The 22,491-nt window shown below is 32.4% G+C and overlaps 1 protein-coding gene and 1 long non-coding RNA gene across 10 annotated transcripts in view; one reads left to right on the forward strand and one right to left on the reverse strand.

Annotated features, from left to right (window-relative positions):
• Nucleotides 1-1,233: 1,233 nt before the first annotated feature.
• LOC122572531 (monocarboxylate transporter 10) overlaps nt 1,234-22,491 on the reverse strand; it is a 44,779-nt gene continuing 23,521 nt past the window's right edge. For 4 of the 9 annotated variants that reach the window (XM_043737586.1, XM_043737589.1, XM_043737583.1 and 1 more), the window contains exons 2-9: nt 13,131-13,619; nt 9,095-9,246; nt 8,252-8,525; nt 7,725-7,860; nt 7,160-7,325; nt 6,403-6,649; nt 5,942-6,082; nt 1,234-3,721 (exon numbers count right to left, since the gene is read on the reverse strand). In XM_043737586.1, coding sequence (XP_043593521.1) covers nt 3,450-3,721; nt 5,942-6,082; nt 6,403-6,649; nt 7,160-7,325; nt 7,725-7,860; nt 8,252-8,525; nt 9,095-9,246; nt 13,131-13,575 — 1,833 coding nt within the window. In that variant the 5' untranslated portion in view covers nt 13,576-13,619 and the 3' untranslated portion in view covers nt 1,234-3,449. Of the gene's footprint in view, nt 3,722-5,753; nt 5,836-5,929; nt 6,083-6,402; nt 6,650-7,159; nt 7,326-7,724; nt 7,861-8,251; nt 8,526-9,094; nt 9,247-13,130; nt 13,620-18,929; nt 19,084-21,260; nt 21,345-22,491 lie in introns of those variants that run through there. The other 5 variants (XM_043737584.1, XM_043737585.1, XR_006318484.1 and 2 more) reach the window with 4 other exon arrangements.
• Nucleotides 19,257-19,822, forward strand: LOC122572546. Its single transcript, XR_006318487.1, has 2 exons — nt 19,257-19,380; nt 19,480-19,822. It is a non-coding gene; the product is annotated as an uncharacterized LOC122572546 (long non-coding RNA).

A 22,491-nucleotide genomic window follows, 5' to 3' on the forward strand; every position in this document is an offset into this window, starting at 1 on the left:
TTTGATATCGTATTATTTTTTTTTTTTTTTTTTTGCCTAATACCATGGAAAGTATTTATCGATTATTTTGAAATTGGAAGCAACGAAAATTGTTTTCTCTATTGGAAAAATTCTCGAGTATGCATAATAGGCAATAATAAGGAAAAATAACGAAGGAAGCTTTGAAAGGATCAGAAACATCGAGAGAGAGAAAGAGAGAGAGAGAGAGGCCGGGATGAATAAAAAGAAAGTGAATGGAAATGAGAGGCCGTGAAATCTGGGGAAGATTAAGAAAAGATGAAAAAATGAAGGAAAGCAAGGGAATCAAGGTAAAAACAGACCAAAAGACACGAAAGAGTATCTGTAAAAGGTAAAAAGGATTAAAGAAAATTAAGAAACGTATATAGAAAATTGCGGAATATTAAAAGAAACTGAGGGAACTTAAATATAAGCAAAAAGTACTACGGAGGATTTGAAACGGCTGAAGGAAAGAAGATAGCAGGAGACTAAATAAGATTGTAAAAACCTGATAAAACTGTACGAAGCTAAAAGAGGAATTGGAAAGAACAACAAATACTGAAGAGAAATAAAACATGAGAAAATGTGATACTCTTTATGTGGCAGAAATAAAATTTGTTTTATTGCAACGGAAATCTTTGCCAATAATTTTAGACAGATTTTTTTTCAAATTCGAACAAATATATTATTGCTATATATCAGATATTACTGGAATAGTATACTATTATTATCCGAAACAATCGTCGATGATTTAATTGAAATATAAGTAATTTAACTCAAAGTTAAAAGGATTAAAAAAGTCAACATGAAATTAAAAATTGTTAACAAAGACTTTACTTTGACGTTCATTTTAAGAGCTAGTCTGTAAAAATGAAACTAATCGATAATTTGTGGAACGTTTCAATTCATCATCCTTAATTAATAAATTAAATATCACTTATTAAAAAATATATCGATATCTTTTATTGCAAATCTTCTACAAAATGTTTCATAAATGAATTTTCCTTGGAATTCTTTTAAAAAGCACGACAGAGCGAAAAACCAGAAAAATCGTATAAAAACATTAAAAAAAATTAAATAACTTTGAATTGATTTACAAAAATTAAGCAATAAGAATGAATAAAGTCTTTGATATATCTTTCACTCGTTTTTCGTTGAATCTTTATCAGTCTGACATAGAACCACGTCACACCTAAAAATCGAGAATGCATCCTGAAGGAGTAACCACCTAATACATTTCCAGGAAAACAGACCGGCATGCGGCAGTTACATTTATTCTTACGCGAAAGAATACAATGATCTGACAGTTTTCTGAAAAGACGGAAATAGCACATCGTATATCCTCCTAGCAAGGAGTATATATAAAATGTAGCAGAATCGACGTACTGTACACTATTCTCTTCCTACACGCTATAACATTTTGCTGTATATTTGAAGAAACAACATTCTTCGTGAAAACGAAATCTCTTCATGGTAAGAGAAGAAAAAGAATTGTAAACGAACGTATACGATATAGCAAATTAATCGTGAAAGACGAGTTAACGCTTCAGATTGTCCATTTCTTTAAATATTAATCTCTTGATAATTTTTTTATTTAGACATCTGCCACTTTTTTGCCTATCAATCTGTGTTTCAATTAAAAATAAATTACGTCACATTGAAATTTACGATTCTCTAACGGTTATTGATCTTAACGATTATGGAATTTTCCTATCGTTAAAAACAATTACAATTAAGTAAAACAATTGTTGGAAATTAAGCAATAATCCGCTTAACAAGTTAAATATTTCACAGAGGTTCGGTTATTCCAAGCTAGTATCTTTATAACATTCTTATTTCTTTATTTCTGTCATTTACTCTTGCGTAATTTCACAATACTCTAACTATTTTATGTACAACATTTCGAGAAAAATAACATTCTTGCTCTGTCAACACTAGGAAAATAGAGTATTCTGTATCGTCAATTATGTTACGGCCGGCGAACTACTACGTATCAAAAGGAAATCTACAAACTAAATGGAACCTTACAGATTACATTTAGTTGTAATTGTTGAACAGAGGGAGAATGAGCCTATTTTTCAAGTATACGCCAAGAATAACTATTAGATTACAAAACATGTAAGATTCTCTAACATTGACCGATTCATTAATTGACTAAGTCATTAACATGTTTCATAAGGAAAAATTTACTACGCACAGTATTAAAATCATTTCTCGGATACGATACAAAGAAATGGCTAAATTTTCAATTGATATAAAATCGTAATCGTGGTAACATTTGAAAACAGCTTTACTTAGAGGCTATTAAAACTGTCGTCTTTTCGTGTAACAATGATATTTCTATACTTTGCATAACAACATGACACTTATTAACGACAAATAAAACGAAATTTCTTTTCAAGGAAATCTATTCGTCTTACGACGAAGAAGGAAAATATTAAGAACTGCAGATGAAGCAAAGATAGTATCATGCGAAAAAACATCATGACACATCGTGGTTTTATCGATCGTTAATAAAGTCAAATTTTAAAATAAACAAAAATTGCCATTGTGACCATTAACTTGAGGTGTCAGAATATCGTAATTGGCAGGTAAAAGTAAACGTCGAACGTTTTGATTCTTTCTAGATCAATCGATCCTAAAAACATTTCTATCGATAGACCAGCTTAAACTTCTGTCTCTGTGTCTTTTGTGTAGGTCTGTTTGCATAAGCTACGTAACATAGAAATAAAAAAAGAAACAGAATCCAATAAATTTACGCAGCAAACGCGATCTGATTTCGAATACGTGGTAGAGTACGTTGATCTAAAAATACCGAGGCAACAATCTTATTTCGTTCGATTCGATTCAAAAACGCGATTCTTATTTCTTCTTACTCTGTCGTCAAAAATATTGACTTGATCGGTATTGCTTGTTGAGCAGAGATTACAAACTCCACTGAGAACGAGTTAAAAAAAAAAAAAAATAAACCTCGTCTCTAGTTGAATTTTCTGTCCTATTCGATGTGAATATGCTAAAAATTCTAACTCCTACGATTCTTCAATCGCTACAAAAACTAGAAACATTCGTTGCTCGTATCCACCGAGAAACATCGATGATATGACATTTATACGTGAACAAAGCGTCGAAGATTATTATTCACAATGATTTTCGGATCTATCGGTCGTCGCTGCTTCGCGAATACACTCAACCATTTTATTTTCTGTATTGTCTGCATTATAGAGTGCAAATTTAGAGAATTTAAGATTATTTGAAGCAAATTATGCACATGAAATCTCGCAATTTATTTTTTCATCGCAATATTAAAACCACGAATCGTTAACCGTCGAATAATTATTAAAAGAACTATGAAAATCAATTTATCGAAGGATAATGATAAAAGAATCGTAATGCGAGAATATCACGATGAAATCGAGGCGAAGAATCTCGAAACAGCGACGTTTATCTGCAAGCTAGCACGTTATAAGAATCGACGATTGCAGCATCCTTTGGAAGCGACCGGAAGCTGGTCGATTCTCACGGTGGAGCAATGGCATGCTCTCTGAGCGTTCGTAACGACCGAGATATCCGATCTCGTGATCCTGGCACACTGTGTCCTCGTGAAATCCGTAACACTCCGACGAACGATGGCTGTGGACGCCTGAACGCGTCATCTTCCAGTTTGACTGCTCGTGTTTGAGAGTTGTCACGAGATACGGGGATAGAAAGTGGATGCCCGAGCTGCCTGTGGATCGTAAGTGAGAAATTGTTGCAAACATAAAAGAAACTAACGGTCGAATGTGATCGACAATTCGGAGCAAGTTTGCGGAAATATTTACAAAGGAAAGAATGCTAATTGAAGTATGGCGAAGTGAGGAGTTGCGGATGCGCAAGATGTTAATCGATAATGGAGGTAGGTACGTTCACTTTGATGCTAATTAAAAGATGCGAATGATTTTTTAACGAAGACTCAAGGGACATTCATAGAAGGCATGGCAGAACACGTGGTACAAATAATGGAAGGAAGTTCGGTTTCTTTCATTTGGAACCTCATTTTCAAGCAAATGATACTTCTCGAATCGATGTACTCCACAAAGCGGCAGCTTTTAAACGAAAAAATTGTATTTCGTATTTTTTACTTATTTTTAGTTGTAGAATGTGTGCTCGTACCACGTATCCTGCCATATTTTTATAGAGTAATAACGAAAAACAGAAATAAGCGGAGAAATGCTTGTTTGAAGAATCGATTCTATTCGTCGGAACAATGAAAATGGATTGGCGCGTAAAAAAAATTCGTTTTTTCATTGCCAATAGCTCTTCCTTTTTAAATTTATGAAATGTACAAAATATAAAATGAGAATAGAGAAAGTTTGGTGAGATTGAAGAGGTAGAATATGGAAAATAAAACCAAAAGTCAAAGGTTCTATTTCCGATGTTTAGATCATCATTCAAGGATAATACTTATTTGTTAATTATATGAGATACATCGAAAAAAATATAATAAATTCTACAGAGGCCGGAAATTTGTTAGCAACTAACGATAAATAAATATGAAGTAAAAATGACTGAACCGAGGGAAGCAAGAACTATGATGTAAAAACTTAAATCCGTAAATAGAAGCAAATATGAAGTCTTTTTCATGGTTTTGATGTATAGTATCGATTGTAAAAAAAAGAGAATATCACCGCTTTTTATTAACACGTTCCATATAGAAAGCAGAACGTTCGGATCAGTGGAACCAGAGTCTGACCCAAACTGGTTATTACTACTGCAGACGTTCTACTCATCTGTGTCAGTGTTTCTCAAACGGAGGATGTTCTCGTGATATACAATTTATATAATTATCATTTTTCAACCATTATACGATAATAATATATATATATATATGATATAGCGTACTTATCATATAAACGAAAATTAAATTTTAAATGGAATTTATATTCTCAGCTTAATACCCGAACAAAAGTTTCTTACACATAGAAGTGTGGTTTTCTTACGATAAAATTAACTACACTTGCCAAGAAGTGTAATTGACTCCAATTTCGCTTTTAATACGTGGAGATAAGATATTCGCGGAAAAGTAGAGGGATTACCTCTATGAGAAAGTAAACACTGACTATGAATAGCGCATAATGGATGACAGAGTTGTTGTCATATCGCAACGAGCCGACACGTAATTAAACTGTCAACGCAGGGTGCAATAAGTAATTAATTGTTGCAAGGCTGTATTACCATGATTAATTCGAATTACCGCATTAGCCCTCGTTACATATACGTAGATAAATAAACAAAAAGCAAGAACATGTGTTGCATAAAATGCGTTCATTATCGATGTTAAAATACCAAAAGATTCCATCCACAAAAAGGAGATTAGAAATGCAGAAAAATGCTGAAGAACATTATTTGCTTTTCATGTGCGTTTCGCAAAGAAGTTTCTGTTAAAAAAAGAATAGTTCGATAATAGTTCTTCTCTTCGTTTGTAGGATTTGTCAGAAACTCTTAAATTTTAGCAACAATTTCAAGCATCGTCCATTGATCACTGTGACGCCGCAAATTCTGTAAAATCCATCGATGCAGAAATGTGACATGCAAAAAGGATCAGTGCGATTTTATGATTTATGTATTACGTTAGACAAGCATGCAATGAATTTTTGCAAAGGATGCAGTATCAGTAAATAGAGATTAAAGTAAAGAAAATGGCATGAAGTAAATAGAGAGCAACGAAGTCTGAGCAAAATGTGCAGACATAATTTCTCGAAATATTGAATTTATTTTACCAAGTGCTTTGTCCCCCTCGACAGCAGACGTGATTTGTATTTTATATTATCCGAAAAGCTTTCCGTGGAAAGTTTCAATCGTCTTGATGAAAACAGTTACAAACCGACACGCACGTGTTTCGATACCACATGGAGAAACAAACTCTGTTAGTTAGATGTGAATAATGCACAAATACCTGTTTACCGACCATTTTGACAAGCGGTTTTATCCCCTGTGTTTCCGTTAATGGCGGTCTGCTCTTCGTCTTTCACGAATTTTATCAGGAACATCGTGAGTGCCCCTACTATTGGTGGAATACCCGCTAAGAAAAAGGGTATGTCATAGCTACCTGTGTAAACCGAAAAATAAAAAGCGAATTAGATATATTTTTCAGTAAGTAGATAAAAGAATTTTTTTAACATTTATATTACATCTCGACAATTATCTTGTGAAATATTTATTCTATCGTCGAGTCTTCGTTATATTTTTAAAGTCGACTTAAATCACTTTCTATACAAAAATCTCAAAGATAAATATCAAATCGATTTCTGACTGAAATATTAATTTGAAATTTTGTTAACAAAACGAACTCTAAATCACTAATTCTAAATTCCGATAAAGTAACAGATAGTATGAAATCTTAATTAATTATGTGACGTAATTAATTACCGGTATGATCATACAGAAGACCAGCAATGGGCGGTCCCACAGTCAAAGGTATAGAACACATGCCTAATAGGAATCCAATGGCTTGTGTCGCTTCTTCTCGACCGCATATATCAAATGCAATAGGACCCAAAAGGGATATGAAGCAGCCATCGAATAATCCCATGGCCAAAGAGATAATTAGTAACAGCATGTACGATTTCGTAACGGGGAGAAGCATTGTAAGAACACCGATACTAAGGAACGATATCTAAAATCATTCAAAACAAATGAAAAACTTTAAAGCAAATAAAACGAATGAAGCTTTTTAATTCCCGAATCGATAAAAACTTCAAGTAAAATCTCTTCGCATGAAAAGATACTCGATAGTTTAATATTTTGCAAACACATCAGGTATATACATATTATATATTTGTACTTGTACACATGAAAAAGTGACACTACTTGAACAAATCTTTTCAGGAAAAGGGAAATACATTTGGAACCTTACAAACAACATTATTCAGATTCTTTAGAATTACATGAAAAATCATTTAGACAGGTACCAAATAATTTCCCATTTTTAGTCCTTTAAATCCCTCTTTGACTGTTTTCATGTTCTTTTAACTGAATTGTTTTATGTTCAAATACATGTGCGATATATTATACGTATATGTAATAATTCATTTATGTATGTGTATATATATATATATTTGCATTTATAAAAATTTGTCTCCAGAAACGATTTGTTGAAGCAATTGAAAAGGAGTGAACGATTTACCTGTTGCAACAATATTCTGTTCACCTTCGGCAAGTCAGCGATATATCCGAAGACAAGTCGACCTATACCGGAAGTAATACCGATGCACATAATCGGCAGCTTTTTATCCGAGCCCTTAAACACCGTCTCGACAAATTTCCCGATGTGAACATACGGGACGAAATATCTGAAAGGAACGTTCTCGTTGATCAGTCTACTCGTGTTACTTAATACTCGTCACTTTATACGCTTTCGCCGTGGTCGTTTCTTTCGACGATGGCTCGAATTACAAGCCACACGTAACTTGACTGTCGTTAGGAAACAAGTTTCCTTTCGCGAACGTGTTCGTTAACCAACTTGTCGTCGGTTTTCCGCGCCGACTGCAATTTAACTGACAACCTCGATCGTCTCAATGTTAACGAGTGGTCGCGTATCAATAATCAAAGCTAATGGTTTAACAACGACGAAAAGAACGAAGCCGCCGACAAAAGACACGCGAGCTAAGCCGATCGAGGATCGCTGCTTGCGTTACGGCGAAAGTGTTCGTACATATTCAAATAAATCCTCGTTGATCTAATATACTAACCCGAACAAAGCGAGAGGGATCGAACTAGCCCATACCACGTATCGTTTTCTCTTCCAAATCGACACGTTTACAACTTGCTTCAGACAGTTTTTGAAGCCCGATTTAGATTTTAGTTGATCCCGCGGCACCGAGGTAACTGGAAGAATCGTGATAAAGAAGAGAAGAAGAAGAGATCTTCGATTTTCGATTAATTTAGCTACGCCACTTTTAAAATCGAAACTGAAATTTTGTTATCATTCTCCTTGCGCCATCGTTGTTCTCCTTCCATTTAATATATCTACTCGCTATTTCGTAATAGCCTCCATGATAAAACATTGCTTGAGAGATTGAAAGAACGCGTGGAAGAACTTCAAACGTCTCAACGTATCTCGAAGAATGAACAAATTTTACATAGGACATCTCAACTAAGAAGGACAGAATCGATAAGAAAATTTCCATTCCAAAGACGTTAAAAGTATAACGTTAGTGTAACACAAGTATGAAATTCGAAGAGAAAAATATAAAGAATAGGAGGAATTAAGACTTACGTGGAATCGGTTTGAAGAGAATAGCGCAAGCCATGACAATCGCAGTGAGCATAGCTAAAAATCTTAACGTCCCTTCCAAACCGAATAGGAGAAGTATGACTTCGATTAAGTATGGCATAAGGGTGGTAAATACAGAGCTTCCAGCCGTGACGATACCATTGACCACACCCAAGTACCTCTTAAAATAATGGCCCAAGATCGCTAGACTCGGTGTATAGGCAAGACTAGCACCAAGTCCGTACATCACTCCATAAGTCAAATATAGCAATGTCACCTGAAGCACAGCGATTCTAAAAATAACTCGAGTCGATTATGACAACGAGAAGAACAGGATGTAACATGGCGGATAACGTATCTTCGTGCAAATTGTTTTACGGTGTTCTCTTTTTATTCTTATCGTGATCAGCTTTTTCAATTAAATATAATTAATGACTCATTTCGTCTAAATGACTCATTTAGATGAATTGTGCGTATGCGTTGATGGAATACAAATTTCGATCATTCAGTATGGTGCAAGAAAAATCGATTAGCTGTTTGAAACGTAAAGTTTCGTATGATAACGTGCGATAATTTTATAGATATAAAGGAAATGATGAACGTGAGCGTAATTAATAATTAACAAATAGATAATTTAGGATTGAATAATAATGACAACAAAGAAGAAGAGCAAAATGTAGGAATCAATTGTAAACACCTGTCAGACTGAAATTTTACACTATTCGTTCTATATTGATACTATACTGATTCTCGAAATAAGGATGAAATTAACGCGATCGATGTAGGGATGTTGTTTCGTTAAATGATTACACGGAAATGAATGAAAAAAAGAAAGAAATAATTTACCTTGCTAGAAAATATTGAGGATAGAAGCATACCGCTGGACGCAATAGCACCGCCCAAAAATGTGGTCATCTGAATCCCAATTTTATCGGTGAGAATGCCAGAAATTGGCGATAAAAAGAACGTGGTACCAATGGTTAACGACCCTACCAAAGCTGGAACAAAGGCACGACCGCTTTCCACAATTTCTGACAATTTTTCACAATTTCGACAATTTATCTGCGACAATATGTCTAATCTACTGCCAACGTATGCGTAAAAATGTTTGAACGTCCGATGAAACTTCCATTACTCAAACTATGTGATAGAAATTCCATTTGAACGCAATTTTTTGGGATAACGAATTTTTCTATTTATCTTTTTTAAAAACAATACAGAAGCTTAGATTTCATATACTCCTTATCTTCTAAATTAATACTCGTTTGAAGTTATTTTTTCTGCATGGAATAGTGTACATATGTATTACGCTATATATTCTAATTCTGTTTATAGAGAATAGTATGAAAAGGAAACAGAATACAAAACGTTACCAAAAAGACGTTGTATGTATAATAGAATATTCAGATAGCAGAATGTCCCGATATTCGTAGAGTATCGGAGCGATGGAAATTCTGATAACAGAAGTTCTATCACGCTATCAATATACAACGAAACGTTTACTTTGATCTTGATATCGGTTAGTAACTTCAAGTTCCAGTAACTCGCCACTAAATTCTATCAAGTACAACAGAACGTATTAAACGTTAGTGAAACATTACAATTGCTAAAAGAAAATGTTTTCCTCGGATTAGGCAAATCATTTCCCAAAAATGACCAAACTTAATTCGTAGTTGCCAGTGAGTAGCATATAACATAGTGATAAGTAAATACGATGTAAGCCGGCAATCATCCTAAGCCGAAAGCTCAAGATCACAATAAATAAAAAATAATATAACCGATCATAATAACAAACGATTCGTTTAAAAAGAAAATATCAAAAAGCTTGTCGAAATTTTAGGATGTGTTAAAGTGCATATGCTTAATTAGATCGAAACGAAAATATATATATATATATATATTCACAAGAATATCGACTAAATGAGCGCAAATAAGTATGATATTAATAATGATAAACAAGAACGACCATTTATCCACGATCTTAGATGTCGTTTGAAGCTCATATTGTTTAGTAAAGACCTAGTTCTACTTTAAAGAGTAACTACCCCTAGATTAATATTATTTGACCCTCGTTACTATTAATACCCATGTAATTGTCGATTAATTCAGATCCAGGTTGTCCAGTGCATTGACTCCGCGGATGATTAGCCTGATCGATCGGTTTAATTGATACGCTACCCGAATTAATTATTCCATGCTTCACTTAACGACGATTAAATCTTAGGAAGCATCAGTACTTTTGAAATGTCGGATTTAGGCCACGAACCAATTAACGGTTCAATTACGCCGTGTATCGTTCGTATTCTTATTAGAATGTTCATTGATTGTTGCTTGACTTCAATTATTTATAAATTCATGCTATAAATGCATAGCAGGTTCATAAAGTAAACGAGAGGGATGCAGCTGTGTTTCTTTCGTTTTATAACCAAGGTAATTTGAGTAAACCGAGAGAAATCGACGAATGATCCAGCACATTTTCGGACGTACTGTAAATACTCAACTAATATTTGTAGTAATAAACATTTACATTAAATATTCAATTTTTTAACGCGAAACCTACACCTTTCTTATTCTTCCAATAAACAGAATTTCAATATTAAAGCTGTCTTTTTATTGCTGCAAATCCTTCCATTTGTGAAAAAGAAATAAAAAGAAGAGTAAAAAGTTAACGACCTGTGAAAGTTGACAAGAAGAATACAAAATTTATTAATTCCATAAACAGTTATTGAGATAAACTGAATACTGCAGTACAGCGTAGTATAGTATAGTATGTTTATTTGTATTTCAGGCTCACAGCCTATTACGAAGGAGATTATTGAAATCTACTGCATATATCGTACCTGTATATGTATAAACATTTGCATACATCAACACACATTCATACATATACCAAAGATACGTATTAGGTCGTCCGAAAAGTTTCTTTCGTTTTATAAGGAAATAATGGATGCACAACGTTCTACGTTTTATATTATTTTATCGAATTACGTACGATCCATTTTCTTCTATCAAAATAAAGATCACAACGTTCGACAGATTAGGTTTCATGTTTGTGTAAAGATGCATCGTTGTAAAGGACGTGTCTGTAAAAGAAAGACGCTTTCCGGACAACCTAATACATACGTACTGCGATATATTAGCTTAATTTTCATTATGACTCAACTAGCATTAATTTTCCTATTTTTATGATCTCTTGCACAAAGTTGATAATAATATGCTAATAATAGATTAACCCTCGTAAAGGGTTATAACCTAATAACTGAATCAGACGCGACGCGAGTAAGATAGTTACTGAAAAATATATTATCAATTTATAGTATTATGATAATCGCTTGCAGTTCACTGATCCGCGAATCAAACTATTAGAAATGGTGATATCAATATAAAAATTGGCAAATAATAAAAATGGTAAGATAACGCGCAGTTCATTGACTGCACTGAGCGAGTGATTGGGACAATGATTGACCGCAGTGGATATAAAAGAACACGATTTTCTGTGTCTTTTTTTCACAACTCTAATCTTGGCTTCTTTCCCTTTTATCGAATGATACAAAGTAAAAAAGGAAACGATTCGCGGTACAACAACATTTGCAAATGTTACAGTCTATGCGATATACTTAATTTCATTTAAATCAGTGTCTTTACAATTTATGATACTCCTTAATAAAAATAATAGTTTTCAATACGAATCAATTTACATCTTTTAATTAGTAGACTGAACATAGTCTAGTTTTTCAATAAAACATGATGTAATCATCATTTGACTAATCATTGAAGGAGTCAAAACCTGGAATATTGATCTCTGAAGGATTTCACGTTATTTATATTACATTATAAATACTCAAAAACGTTACTTTATGTCACTGTTCCTTGCTTTGTGACTAATGCACCGAAACGAAGGAAAAATGTATTTACACAAGCATATGCAGTGCATTTATTGATAAAAATATCCCATTATTAGAAATCATCAATCACAAATAAAAAAGAGATAATTTTATCGAAAATATCTTGTACTATACTCAAGGTAAGAAGATAAAGAGATAAAAGCTTACTATCTCAACATTTTTTAAAAATTGTCTACGTTAATGATTGCTTAAACGACTTCTCATGCATATTCGTAATATATATATATATACAGAACATGTTTACGATTTATCTATTTTTATTTATTATGAACATCTTTACTTACAATGTCATGCTTCCAGTGATAACTATAAAGTAAAAGCGCTATCGATACTAAACTATCAATACAAAACTAAGTTTTTATTTGTAACTAATAAACGACATGCGACAGCGATAGACGCCAACTAAGATCACTGTAAAATTAATTTCTTCTTCGAACTAATGAACGATATTGTCAGTGTTGAATCGCGTATATCAAAAAGATAAAGGATGACACGAACCAGAAGACACTGAATATATGAATGTCCTTATTTATGCAGCCGCGTATACTCACATATTCCTATTTATCTTCTCCTCGACCACAACCGACATACGTATGTTATACGTACACGGTATATTCTTCCCTACAAATTATGTATTCTGCTGCCTTCCACACAAATTTCAATATTCCACGTAATCTAAATCTTTAACGATAAATAGGTTGCGAATTTTTATTTATCGGAAATTTAAAGATGTACAAACGCGACAGTATACTCGCCGTAATACAGTGCATGATCAGCGAATGAAATAAATTTCTGTTTAAGTTCTATTTCTTTAACGATATTCATAAAAATATGAATTTGCATGAATGCTCGCGGTCTAATGATAAATAATATATTAGAACTACTACAAGTTACACTCTACTCAACTAAGTTCTCCTCTATCACTTACCATATCTATCATATTCTTGCTAGTGATAATGAACAATCAGAGAACTTACCTGCCTTCGAAGATGCCCCTGTTTCTCCAGACTCTAACAATCTCCTCTGTAACTCGAGGTAGATCGACGAGTACGTGTTTATGACGCTGAACAGAACACCGTTGATGATGAAACTGCCTATCATGACCATCCACGCTCGCAGACCACCATCCGGTGGAACGATCGCGTTACGGTCATCAGCATCCTTCCTCGAGGCGTTCATCGACGCTCGATCATCCTCGTCCTTGTCCGTCCTGTTCGATTTCACGATCGACACGTCGATTTTCACCGACGAATTCTTACCGTCGGTTTCTAAAAGAGGGTTGCCTTCGGTGCTCGAATTCGAGGCCTCCTCCGGTCGTTGCAAATCCTCGTTCAGAGAACTTCGTTCGAGGACCTCGTTATTGATATTAGAAACGTTCCTCGAATCCGTCCTCTTCGACTCTGTATTCTCCGCGATCGTCATTGTTCAGTTTCTTGTACGCTTCTTCCGATGGATATCGATGATTTCTAGGAAAAGAAAGAAAAAGAAAGGTTAAAGCTACTTCATGAAGAATGAACGAACGGAGGGATTAATTCGTGACGTTCTTAGTTAGTAGGGCAATTGTAAAGTCGAATAAGAATAAGATGGTGAAAAAATAATTTGACATAGATTAGAAAAAAGATTAGGGCAACGCTGTTGGTCGTGGAGATCCGGAAGAATTTTTGTTATGACATTGAAATTGTTAAAAATATAAAAGTATTTCTGGGAAAATGAATTTTCACTTCTATTAAGATAGAAGCACGGTTGTGGTCATTATTGATTCATTTTTATTATGCCAAATTAATTATAACCATCTACGTACTATACTATAGATTGATAGTTTTACTATTAAACATATTTCGTGTTACATAAATAAAATATATATTAGAATCTAAATATTTGTCATTATAAAAATAATATATATACTTTTGTCTCGCAGGTTACCGTAAATACAGATATCTAGATAAGTAAGGTAGAGTTGTACTTAAGAAATACTTAAACAATTTGCAAATTTTCTTTACGATGCCTCTGTGACACGAACTTTTGTAGATAATTTCAGAGAAATCGTTGACAAAGGAAGTCAGATAAATGCCATTCGCAAAAATGTAACATGCTCGATGGAAAACATAGAGAAAATACATTTTTTTCTTCCGAACAACGATAAATCAATTTATGCACGAAAGTAACAACTATAAAATATTACTTTCTGCACAAATTCTTGTATACCTTGACATTTCTGTAATTCATTACAAACGTACACTTGTTGTCGTTGAATTATCATCTCCGCTACGAAAAGTCACATCAAAAATACGTGTTGGTATAAGCAAAACGTGAAGTTTAATTTTAAACATTATATTTAAATCTCGCATAATTAAAAAACGTCGTTGTAACATAGTTACATAGTTCATTATATTACTTGCTTACATAGTTCAAACACCTTTCAATTCATATTTTATAAAAACCTACAGTCAAAAAATCTTTTCAGTTTGAGAATGAACTCAATTTTATCGTTTATTAGAATTAACTTCAAAATTTAGTCTATTTAGTAGCAAATACTGGTGTCTGATTGGTGAGAGTGTTTATGCAAAATCAGGAAATAACGTGTATTATATGTACATAAATATTGCTTTGCCTGATAAAATACATAATAACATTCGTCCGATAAGAATTATTACACATGTACCGCGGTAATGCATTAGGCAATGTACATTAGGCAAAATAGAACGGATATTTTAAATTGAAGAAAATTCAGAAATCTTAAAAGAAAATTAGCGTAATTAGATTTTCTGGGGATATTTTTGGCTTTAGTTTTCGGTAAAAATGTTTTTCAAAGATTATTCAAACTAAATTCGTTATAACTTCGTCTGCAAGTAACGCTAATTATTGATGGACTTACTTAAACTAAATCATCAAAATCGAAGGAAATAATAATATGGAAAGCAAAGAAGAAATTAAAGTAATTATATCTTGAAACGGTGTACACATAGTATTAAACAATTCGCACGCTTTATCACGTGTTGATAAATGTGCATCAAGCTTGAACGTATGCATACGTGTATTTAATACGACGATAACAGTCTATATATCAAAACCAATGGCGTAAGTAGCGATGGACTAAATCGCGAAATATATATTTTACGTTATTGAAACATTAAAAAATAATAAAGAATATTGTGACGAGAGAATTCAAAGTAATAACTAAACATTTAAAATAAGAATCCATAGAAATTTCATAATTGTTTTACGTGAATTATTATGTTATATATAAAAGATTTTTATCCTACGGACTCTTCCGTCCTCAAATAACATGCAACTTGATATCAAGAGCCTCATACATATATCCAACACCGATATAGAATTCCATCTACCGACAAAGTTTAAATGTTACTAGTTTGATTTTGATTTAATCCTATCGTTATCAGTAGTGCGATACATGCGTTAAATTATTATAAATTACAATTTTTAACAAAGTATTCCTCTTTATCGAATCTATATATTCCTTGTATTCACGTAAATATATAAAAAAAAGTTTATAACAACAAGGGGGAAAGAAACGTGATAAAAAAGATATAAAAATGAGTTGTCCAGAAGAGGCGATCTACAATGTGAAGGTAGAAAGTCGCAGTTTCGTTTCCATTCCGCGTTACGCCAAGGTTTAATAAAACATGATCACTCCAATCCGTGTGAATACGATTTATCTTGATGTGCGTCTTTCTTATACAATAAAAACTGCTACCAAGTACAAGGGACACCATGTTGAAAACGTTACAAATTTCGAACGACGCACACCATACCAAGACGGGACACATGTAATCGTAGTAACAAAGTGTTAAACTACTTTCTAAGAACATTAAACGGTCGGGAGTTGCTTGGTATTTGTATTCTAATTTATAATGATCAAAAGTGGCGCGTATATGTGTGCCTGTTTAATTCTAAACGTAGAAGGCGTACACCATTATGGCCGTGTTTAAAGAGAGGCGAAAATTTATTTTGCTAAAAAAATGTTAACTTTCGAAAAGAGAAATATCGTCTGTTGCTACAATTAGAGCCACTTTTTACCAGAGACCTTTCCTTTCACGGCTAAGAACGTTCGCTGAAACTGTGGTCCAAACGCTAGATACAAGATAATCCTATAATTACTATTCCGTGAACGTTAATTAATCATCGAATTTACACTGACAAAGGATAACATTAAAATCACTTGCGATAACAAAGAGAGAGAGGAAAGGGTCAAACAGCAGGAACCAATTAAAATTAAACGGTCGATTCTAGTTGAAGAGAAGCTTCGAAGCAACGATAATACAATAGAGTTGTTGGTCGGAAGGGAAAAGTAACGATTGCATACAAAGAAACGGGTGAACCTTCCGCCAAGTTCTTCGAAGAAGATGGCGAATTCAGTTTGCTTAGTGTATAAATCATAATAACGAATTTCCGACGCGACATAATGCGACCTGAAGAACGAACCACGTCCTCGTTTATGCTACCAGTGCACTTTGTTACTCAAAATTAGTAAATTCGAGAAGATTACACTACGCGTTCACTCGAACTTGGAAAGTAAATCTATATAGCGGAGAAACTTCTGTGTACATTTTAACGCATGTACAAGCGCGTCGCAAGCAGCGTTTTATAAACAACAAAACATCAAATTCTTTTCGTTGTTTGTTACCGAAGCAGAAACTTTCTTCCAACGTTCATCTCAAACTTTATTTTTTAAACTATTTAAATGCAAAAAGAAACTTTACTTTACCGATTCTGTACAATTTAATGAAAACTTTAATATATAGTTTGTATATTTAGAACAGAAGAGTTTTTTAATATAATAAATAGAACTGAACTTTAAGAAGAAGTGAAATTCTTTTCTTATTAAAAAATATTCGTTATATTTTGCTTCGGTGATTCTAATATGATTAAAAGATGCATAAAAAAATATTCCACGGATGCTTTAAATTAATCAAAATAATTTTCTTCATAATTAAGTTCATAAATTAAATTGCGCTATTCATCGTGTATATAAAAAGGATGAAATTAAAATGTCATCTTATCGAAGTTGTAAAAATTTTAATTAAAAATTTTTTTTATTTTTTACCACAGGTATTATTCGCAAAAATTATAACATTAAATGTTTCGTATCATTTGTACAAATTTACATATGACAACTGCTACTTCTTAAAATGTCCAACTGTTTCATCAATAATGTACATACATGAACTCCTTGCTGAAAACCATCAAATCTGCTTCCTTTGACCTTGACGCTAATCTACATTCGAATTGAGTGGATCAAGCATGTAAAGTATGTATATCATACTTCGACTCCCATGTCAATTATTCGCCGATTAACCTCCTCACACATTCCACACAGAACATAATTGGTAACAAATACTATCTTTATAAAAAAAATAGACCTAAACCAATGATTTTTATTAATCTGAATAGCATATATATACATATATACACGAAACATGAGTGTAGAAATCGCAATAAAAAGATAATGTAAAAACAAATAATTTTTGTTAAAATAGCATTAAAATAGAATTTAGAATAAGATTGGAGAAAAAATAATAGTTATAATTAAAAATTACAAACTTTTCCTAAATTTGTTAGAGTTCACTCTTATGCTGACATCTACTAAGCCAATTACTATAAATTGTAATAAACGAAATAAATGAAATTGTCTGAATGAAATTAAAAAAGCTAAGTAAAGTTGACTACTAAATGAAAATTAATTACATTTTACACCACGTAGTTAGGACAGTCAATTGAGGAAAGCTGAGCGACTTGAAGCCTCCGTTAATCAACTCCATAATGAGCTCCATTTAACTATCCAAAAAATTCATCCTAACTGAATATGTTGCAAGTACCAAATTATAAATAATCAGATTAATGCACGAAGAGAATCAGATATGCAATTTACTTAATTCGATACTCAATCAACAAAGGAAAATTCTCTCTTAAATAACTAACTACAACAAATACAAGGTAACACCAATAAAAATTTACTGATTTACGAATGAACTTCCCTGCCGTCCGTTAATCTTTCTGCAATATTAAATTTCGAAAAACGAGCAACTAAAATGCAAATTATAATGCAATTAAGACGACCATAAAGAAGTTATTTTGCACAACGTTGAAATGATGGAAAATTATTAGAATGAGAAAACGTTATTAGTATACGTGGAAAACTACTATACTACCATTGTACTAATACTATACTAGTATTTTAACGTTATCATATTGACATGTACATGCGTGGCATTCTCGATAAGCAAAAATGTGCACACGCGGAAACGAAGAAGGGAAATAGGGGAAAAGAAAAAGAAAGAAGAGCGACGAGTTTTCAAATTCTGAATCAACAAAGTACGACAACACCGAATGTTGCACAGGATCACACACTTCGCTTCTAATCGTCTTCCTAATCTCTTCGCTTCTAATTTCTGTCAACACTGCGATTCTGATAGGTCGCATGGACTGAGACCACAACACGACGCAACCGGAATGCAATGAATCATCGCCGAAAAATGTCTCCTTCATCGAGCTTGAATTCACGATTGACGGACGTGTGTCTGTCCCTATTTTGTTCCTCGTAAATCGGAACGTAGCACGATTGGAAAGTAACACAGAGCGAACGACTGAGAATAGAAAAGGCCAGTGGAGGCTAGATGGTAGCCGGAAAGAACGACAAGAGAGACAAGAGAGACAAGAGAACAAACGGGCAAAAGGGCATAGGAAAGAAAAATACACGGGCCAGTTAACTAAATAGAGAACGGAGGGAATTCGAAAGTAGCGTCGATTGAGTTTACCAAATTTTTCGTTTGCTCAGTGGGCTTCCGGCGAAGATAACGCGTGAGCGCGCGTCTCGTCGCGTCGATCGTCTTCTTTGTCGACGACCACTCTCTCTCCACGGTCCAACCAACGACAGAGCCGAGCATAAACTGAAGTAACCAGCGTTATTCGTCGACCGTACGAGTGGTCGAAAGTTCCGTGTTAAGAAGAGAGGACTAACGCGCTAGTGACTAGCGAGCGAACGCGAAAACGATGAACGAAGACATGTATTTCAACTGCGCGTAGACTTGATAACTTCACATGCCGATATAACGTGTATTACCAAATGATTCTATATAGTTCCCTAAACGCGTCCACCTCGATACTTCTTCCGGTCTAAACGGGATACCAGGGGAATATGTATGACTGATCGAGATCCACGGCCTCGTTCGATGCCTAGTCAATGGAATTGTATAGCTACGCGATATGGTAATAGTTTTAGGCACTACTCACTGTTTAGGAGACAATGAATCGAGAAATTCTAGAAATATATAATTTAATAAAATATATGAAATTGTGTTTTCGTAGGAAAGAACTCTATCTGGTTTCAAGCGATCGAATAGGATATTAAATATTTTTAAGACACGACAAATTTTGTAGAAAGAAAATTAAAAGGTCGAAACATTGTAGCTAATATTGGATATTAAGGAATCTGTAGGGCGGGAAACAAGGAAAGATATTTCTAACTTGTGCTTTGTGAAAATTATGACTCACAAAATAAGTAACGATTACTGCAAGTACTATTTTAAAGATAACTATAAAATATTGTTTATATATGATGATAAAGTAAAATATATCGCGCTGAATAAACCAGGGACTATTTTCTAGGAAACTAAAAACAGATAAACTGAATTTATGAGCAGATGATGCATCCTTCTAAAAGTACAAACACTAAACTGTAAATACTAATTGTATAATAAGGTGACACTTAAATTTTTACAATCTTTTATTTTATCTGTAACCAAATGTAAAGGAATTTTGTTTGAACAACATTCTAAAGTAGTGGACTTTCTCATGCAGCAACAACGAGACTGCAAATAGATAACTATGTATATGTACATAAAGTCATAGCTCAACATGTTTCGATATTGCATCATAAAACTAGAACGTCTCTGTCTCTCCAATTTTGAATCAAGCATTTATTTTATGCTTATTTTATGCACCTATTATATTTATTATGATATATAATGATAAAATAAATCTGACTAAACAATTTGTACAATTATTTTCATAGAAATAATTGAATAAAAAAATGATTTGTTTCTGTTACTGTATCGTAAATATTTTTATCTTCGAAATAATTGTATTTTTTGCTCAGCAACTAAAAAGAAATATATGATTTAAATCTCTATAAATTCTTAAATTGTCCAAAGTTATAAATATTTGGAAGCCGCCGGAAGACCTTTTCTGCAAATATAAAAATACTGTTATAAATCAGCAAGAACTAGGGATTATTCACTTTATATTATATCATGAAGAAATATAAAAAGATCGTATGTCCAATCTTGCCAAAACCATAGAATTTTCTGAAAGTGTTCTTTCACGTATTACGCGATTATCTCAGAAAATATTAAACTATAGTTTACGATACAAGAAATAACTAACAATAATTCACATTTTGTAACAGACACCGTAAAAAAAGAAATACTTACATAAAATTCAATAATTATCCAGTTTGAAACAAAATTTAGCTTACAACTTTTTTTAACTTCCGCTATAATTCGATAGATATTCCAAAGTACAAGAAGCTAAACGAAAAGCAGCTGACATAAATATGCAGGAAGCGAAATTTAATATCTGATTAAGAGTACGGTTAGTATCTTTGAATTTTCAAGGCAAACATAAGTAGTGATGCATCTCGTAAAATTTTTAAACATAATGAGTTTGAAAATATGAATGGACTATACTTCTCTTTATACCTTTAATTAATAATATATTTATTAATATATTTATTATTAAGAAGCTGTGAAACATCTTACTTTTACATGTACCTTATTTTTATTTCTACTCTTTTACATTTTAGCGTTTAAATTTTATTCCGGTAATTTTCGAGTCATGAAAAAATTCAATCCTACATTTTGCAAATAAAGTTCATGCATCATTTTGATCTAATCATGCAATTTATTTCTTAAACACATAAATAGTCATTTATCTAAAAGTAAGAAAACTGTACTATAATTTTATGCATCATTTTTTTAATTTAACGCTTAGTAAAATATTCCTGTAGTACTGATGTAGCTTTTTTCCTTAAAAATGCAGAATATATCTTCAAAAGTGCAAAACTAATATATTTAAAAATTATTGTATACCTGATTTTCATTCATCTCATTTTCATCAGCTTCAAAACACTTTGCATTGAATTTTTATGCCCCATAATTATAACACAAAATTCACTGCAAATTTATAATACAATAATGTAATTAACAATTCTAAACAGATAATATAACATTATTATACATATATACATTTTAAGTTCCTGCAAATAACTATAACAAAAAAACTTCAGTGGCCTCAATAAGTAAGTAAAAAGGAATTTACAATGAATGCATAATGTATGATTCATAAAGGGTAAGACAATTATCAATGAAAGAAAAACCCAAGTTTAATTCATAACGTGAGTTTACTGAATAGTGAAAAGTTATAATCCTACTTAGTGTATAATATCTTAAATATGAAATTTGTAATTTCATAATTTCATTAAATATTTTTATTTAATGATAATAACAACCTTATATGTGATAATATACAATAATATAAATCTATAAAAAGACACTATACTAATATCAACATGATTTAAATATGATTTTATTGTTACTTATAACTAGGATAACAAAATAAGTCTTATAAAGGTATTTATATTATTTCTACACTAATGCTTATAGAAGTCTTATTTATAACTATAAAATAACTATAATCTAACTTTAATTACTTTCACTTATATACTATTATATCAATTCAGTAGATAAAATATATATGTATATAAAAATTTGTGACTCATTTTGTGACATTGTTGCATCATAAATGCAATAATACAATGATTGTTAACGCTGAGAGCTCAAGAACATTAATTTTCAAAAATCTATCGGTTCTAACTCATTTAATTACAGTTGTTTATTGAATTCTTCTATGATGTACGATGATAAATTATTATCAAAAAGAGCTCAAAGTGTTAATGTTTTCTTATCAATATTAAAATAAAAATAAGTAGTTGTAAATATATTATATGTGATTAATGATCTAAACCTTCTGTGATTTTATATTAAGGTTACTTATATTAACTTTAATTATGAAATATAATAAAATATAACATCACAAAAAGATCAATATAAAGATGATAGTTAAATTAAAGGCATAATTGATTCACTATTTTTGTTACATGCAACAAGTAATAACAAAAAAAGCACTTTTATTGAGGCCACACTGTTCAGTCATACATGTAATTATTTTTTAATACAATTTATCGTTTTATAATTTCACTATAACGTTATACAACAAATTGCTGATAAATAAAGTTTCAAACAATTATATGAACAATTCATT

This window comes from Bombus pyrosoma, linkage group LG11 (assembly GCF_014825855.1).
Source record: "Bombus pyrosoma isolate SC7728 linkage group LG11, ASM1482585v1, whole genome shotgun sequence".
Taxonomy (NCBI): domain Eukaryota; kingdom Metazoa; phylum Arthropoda; class Insecta; order Hymenoptera; family Apidae; genus Bombus; species Bombus pyrosoma.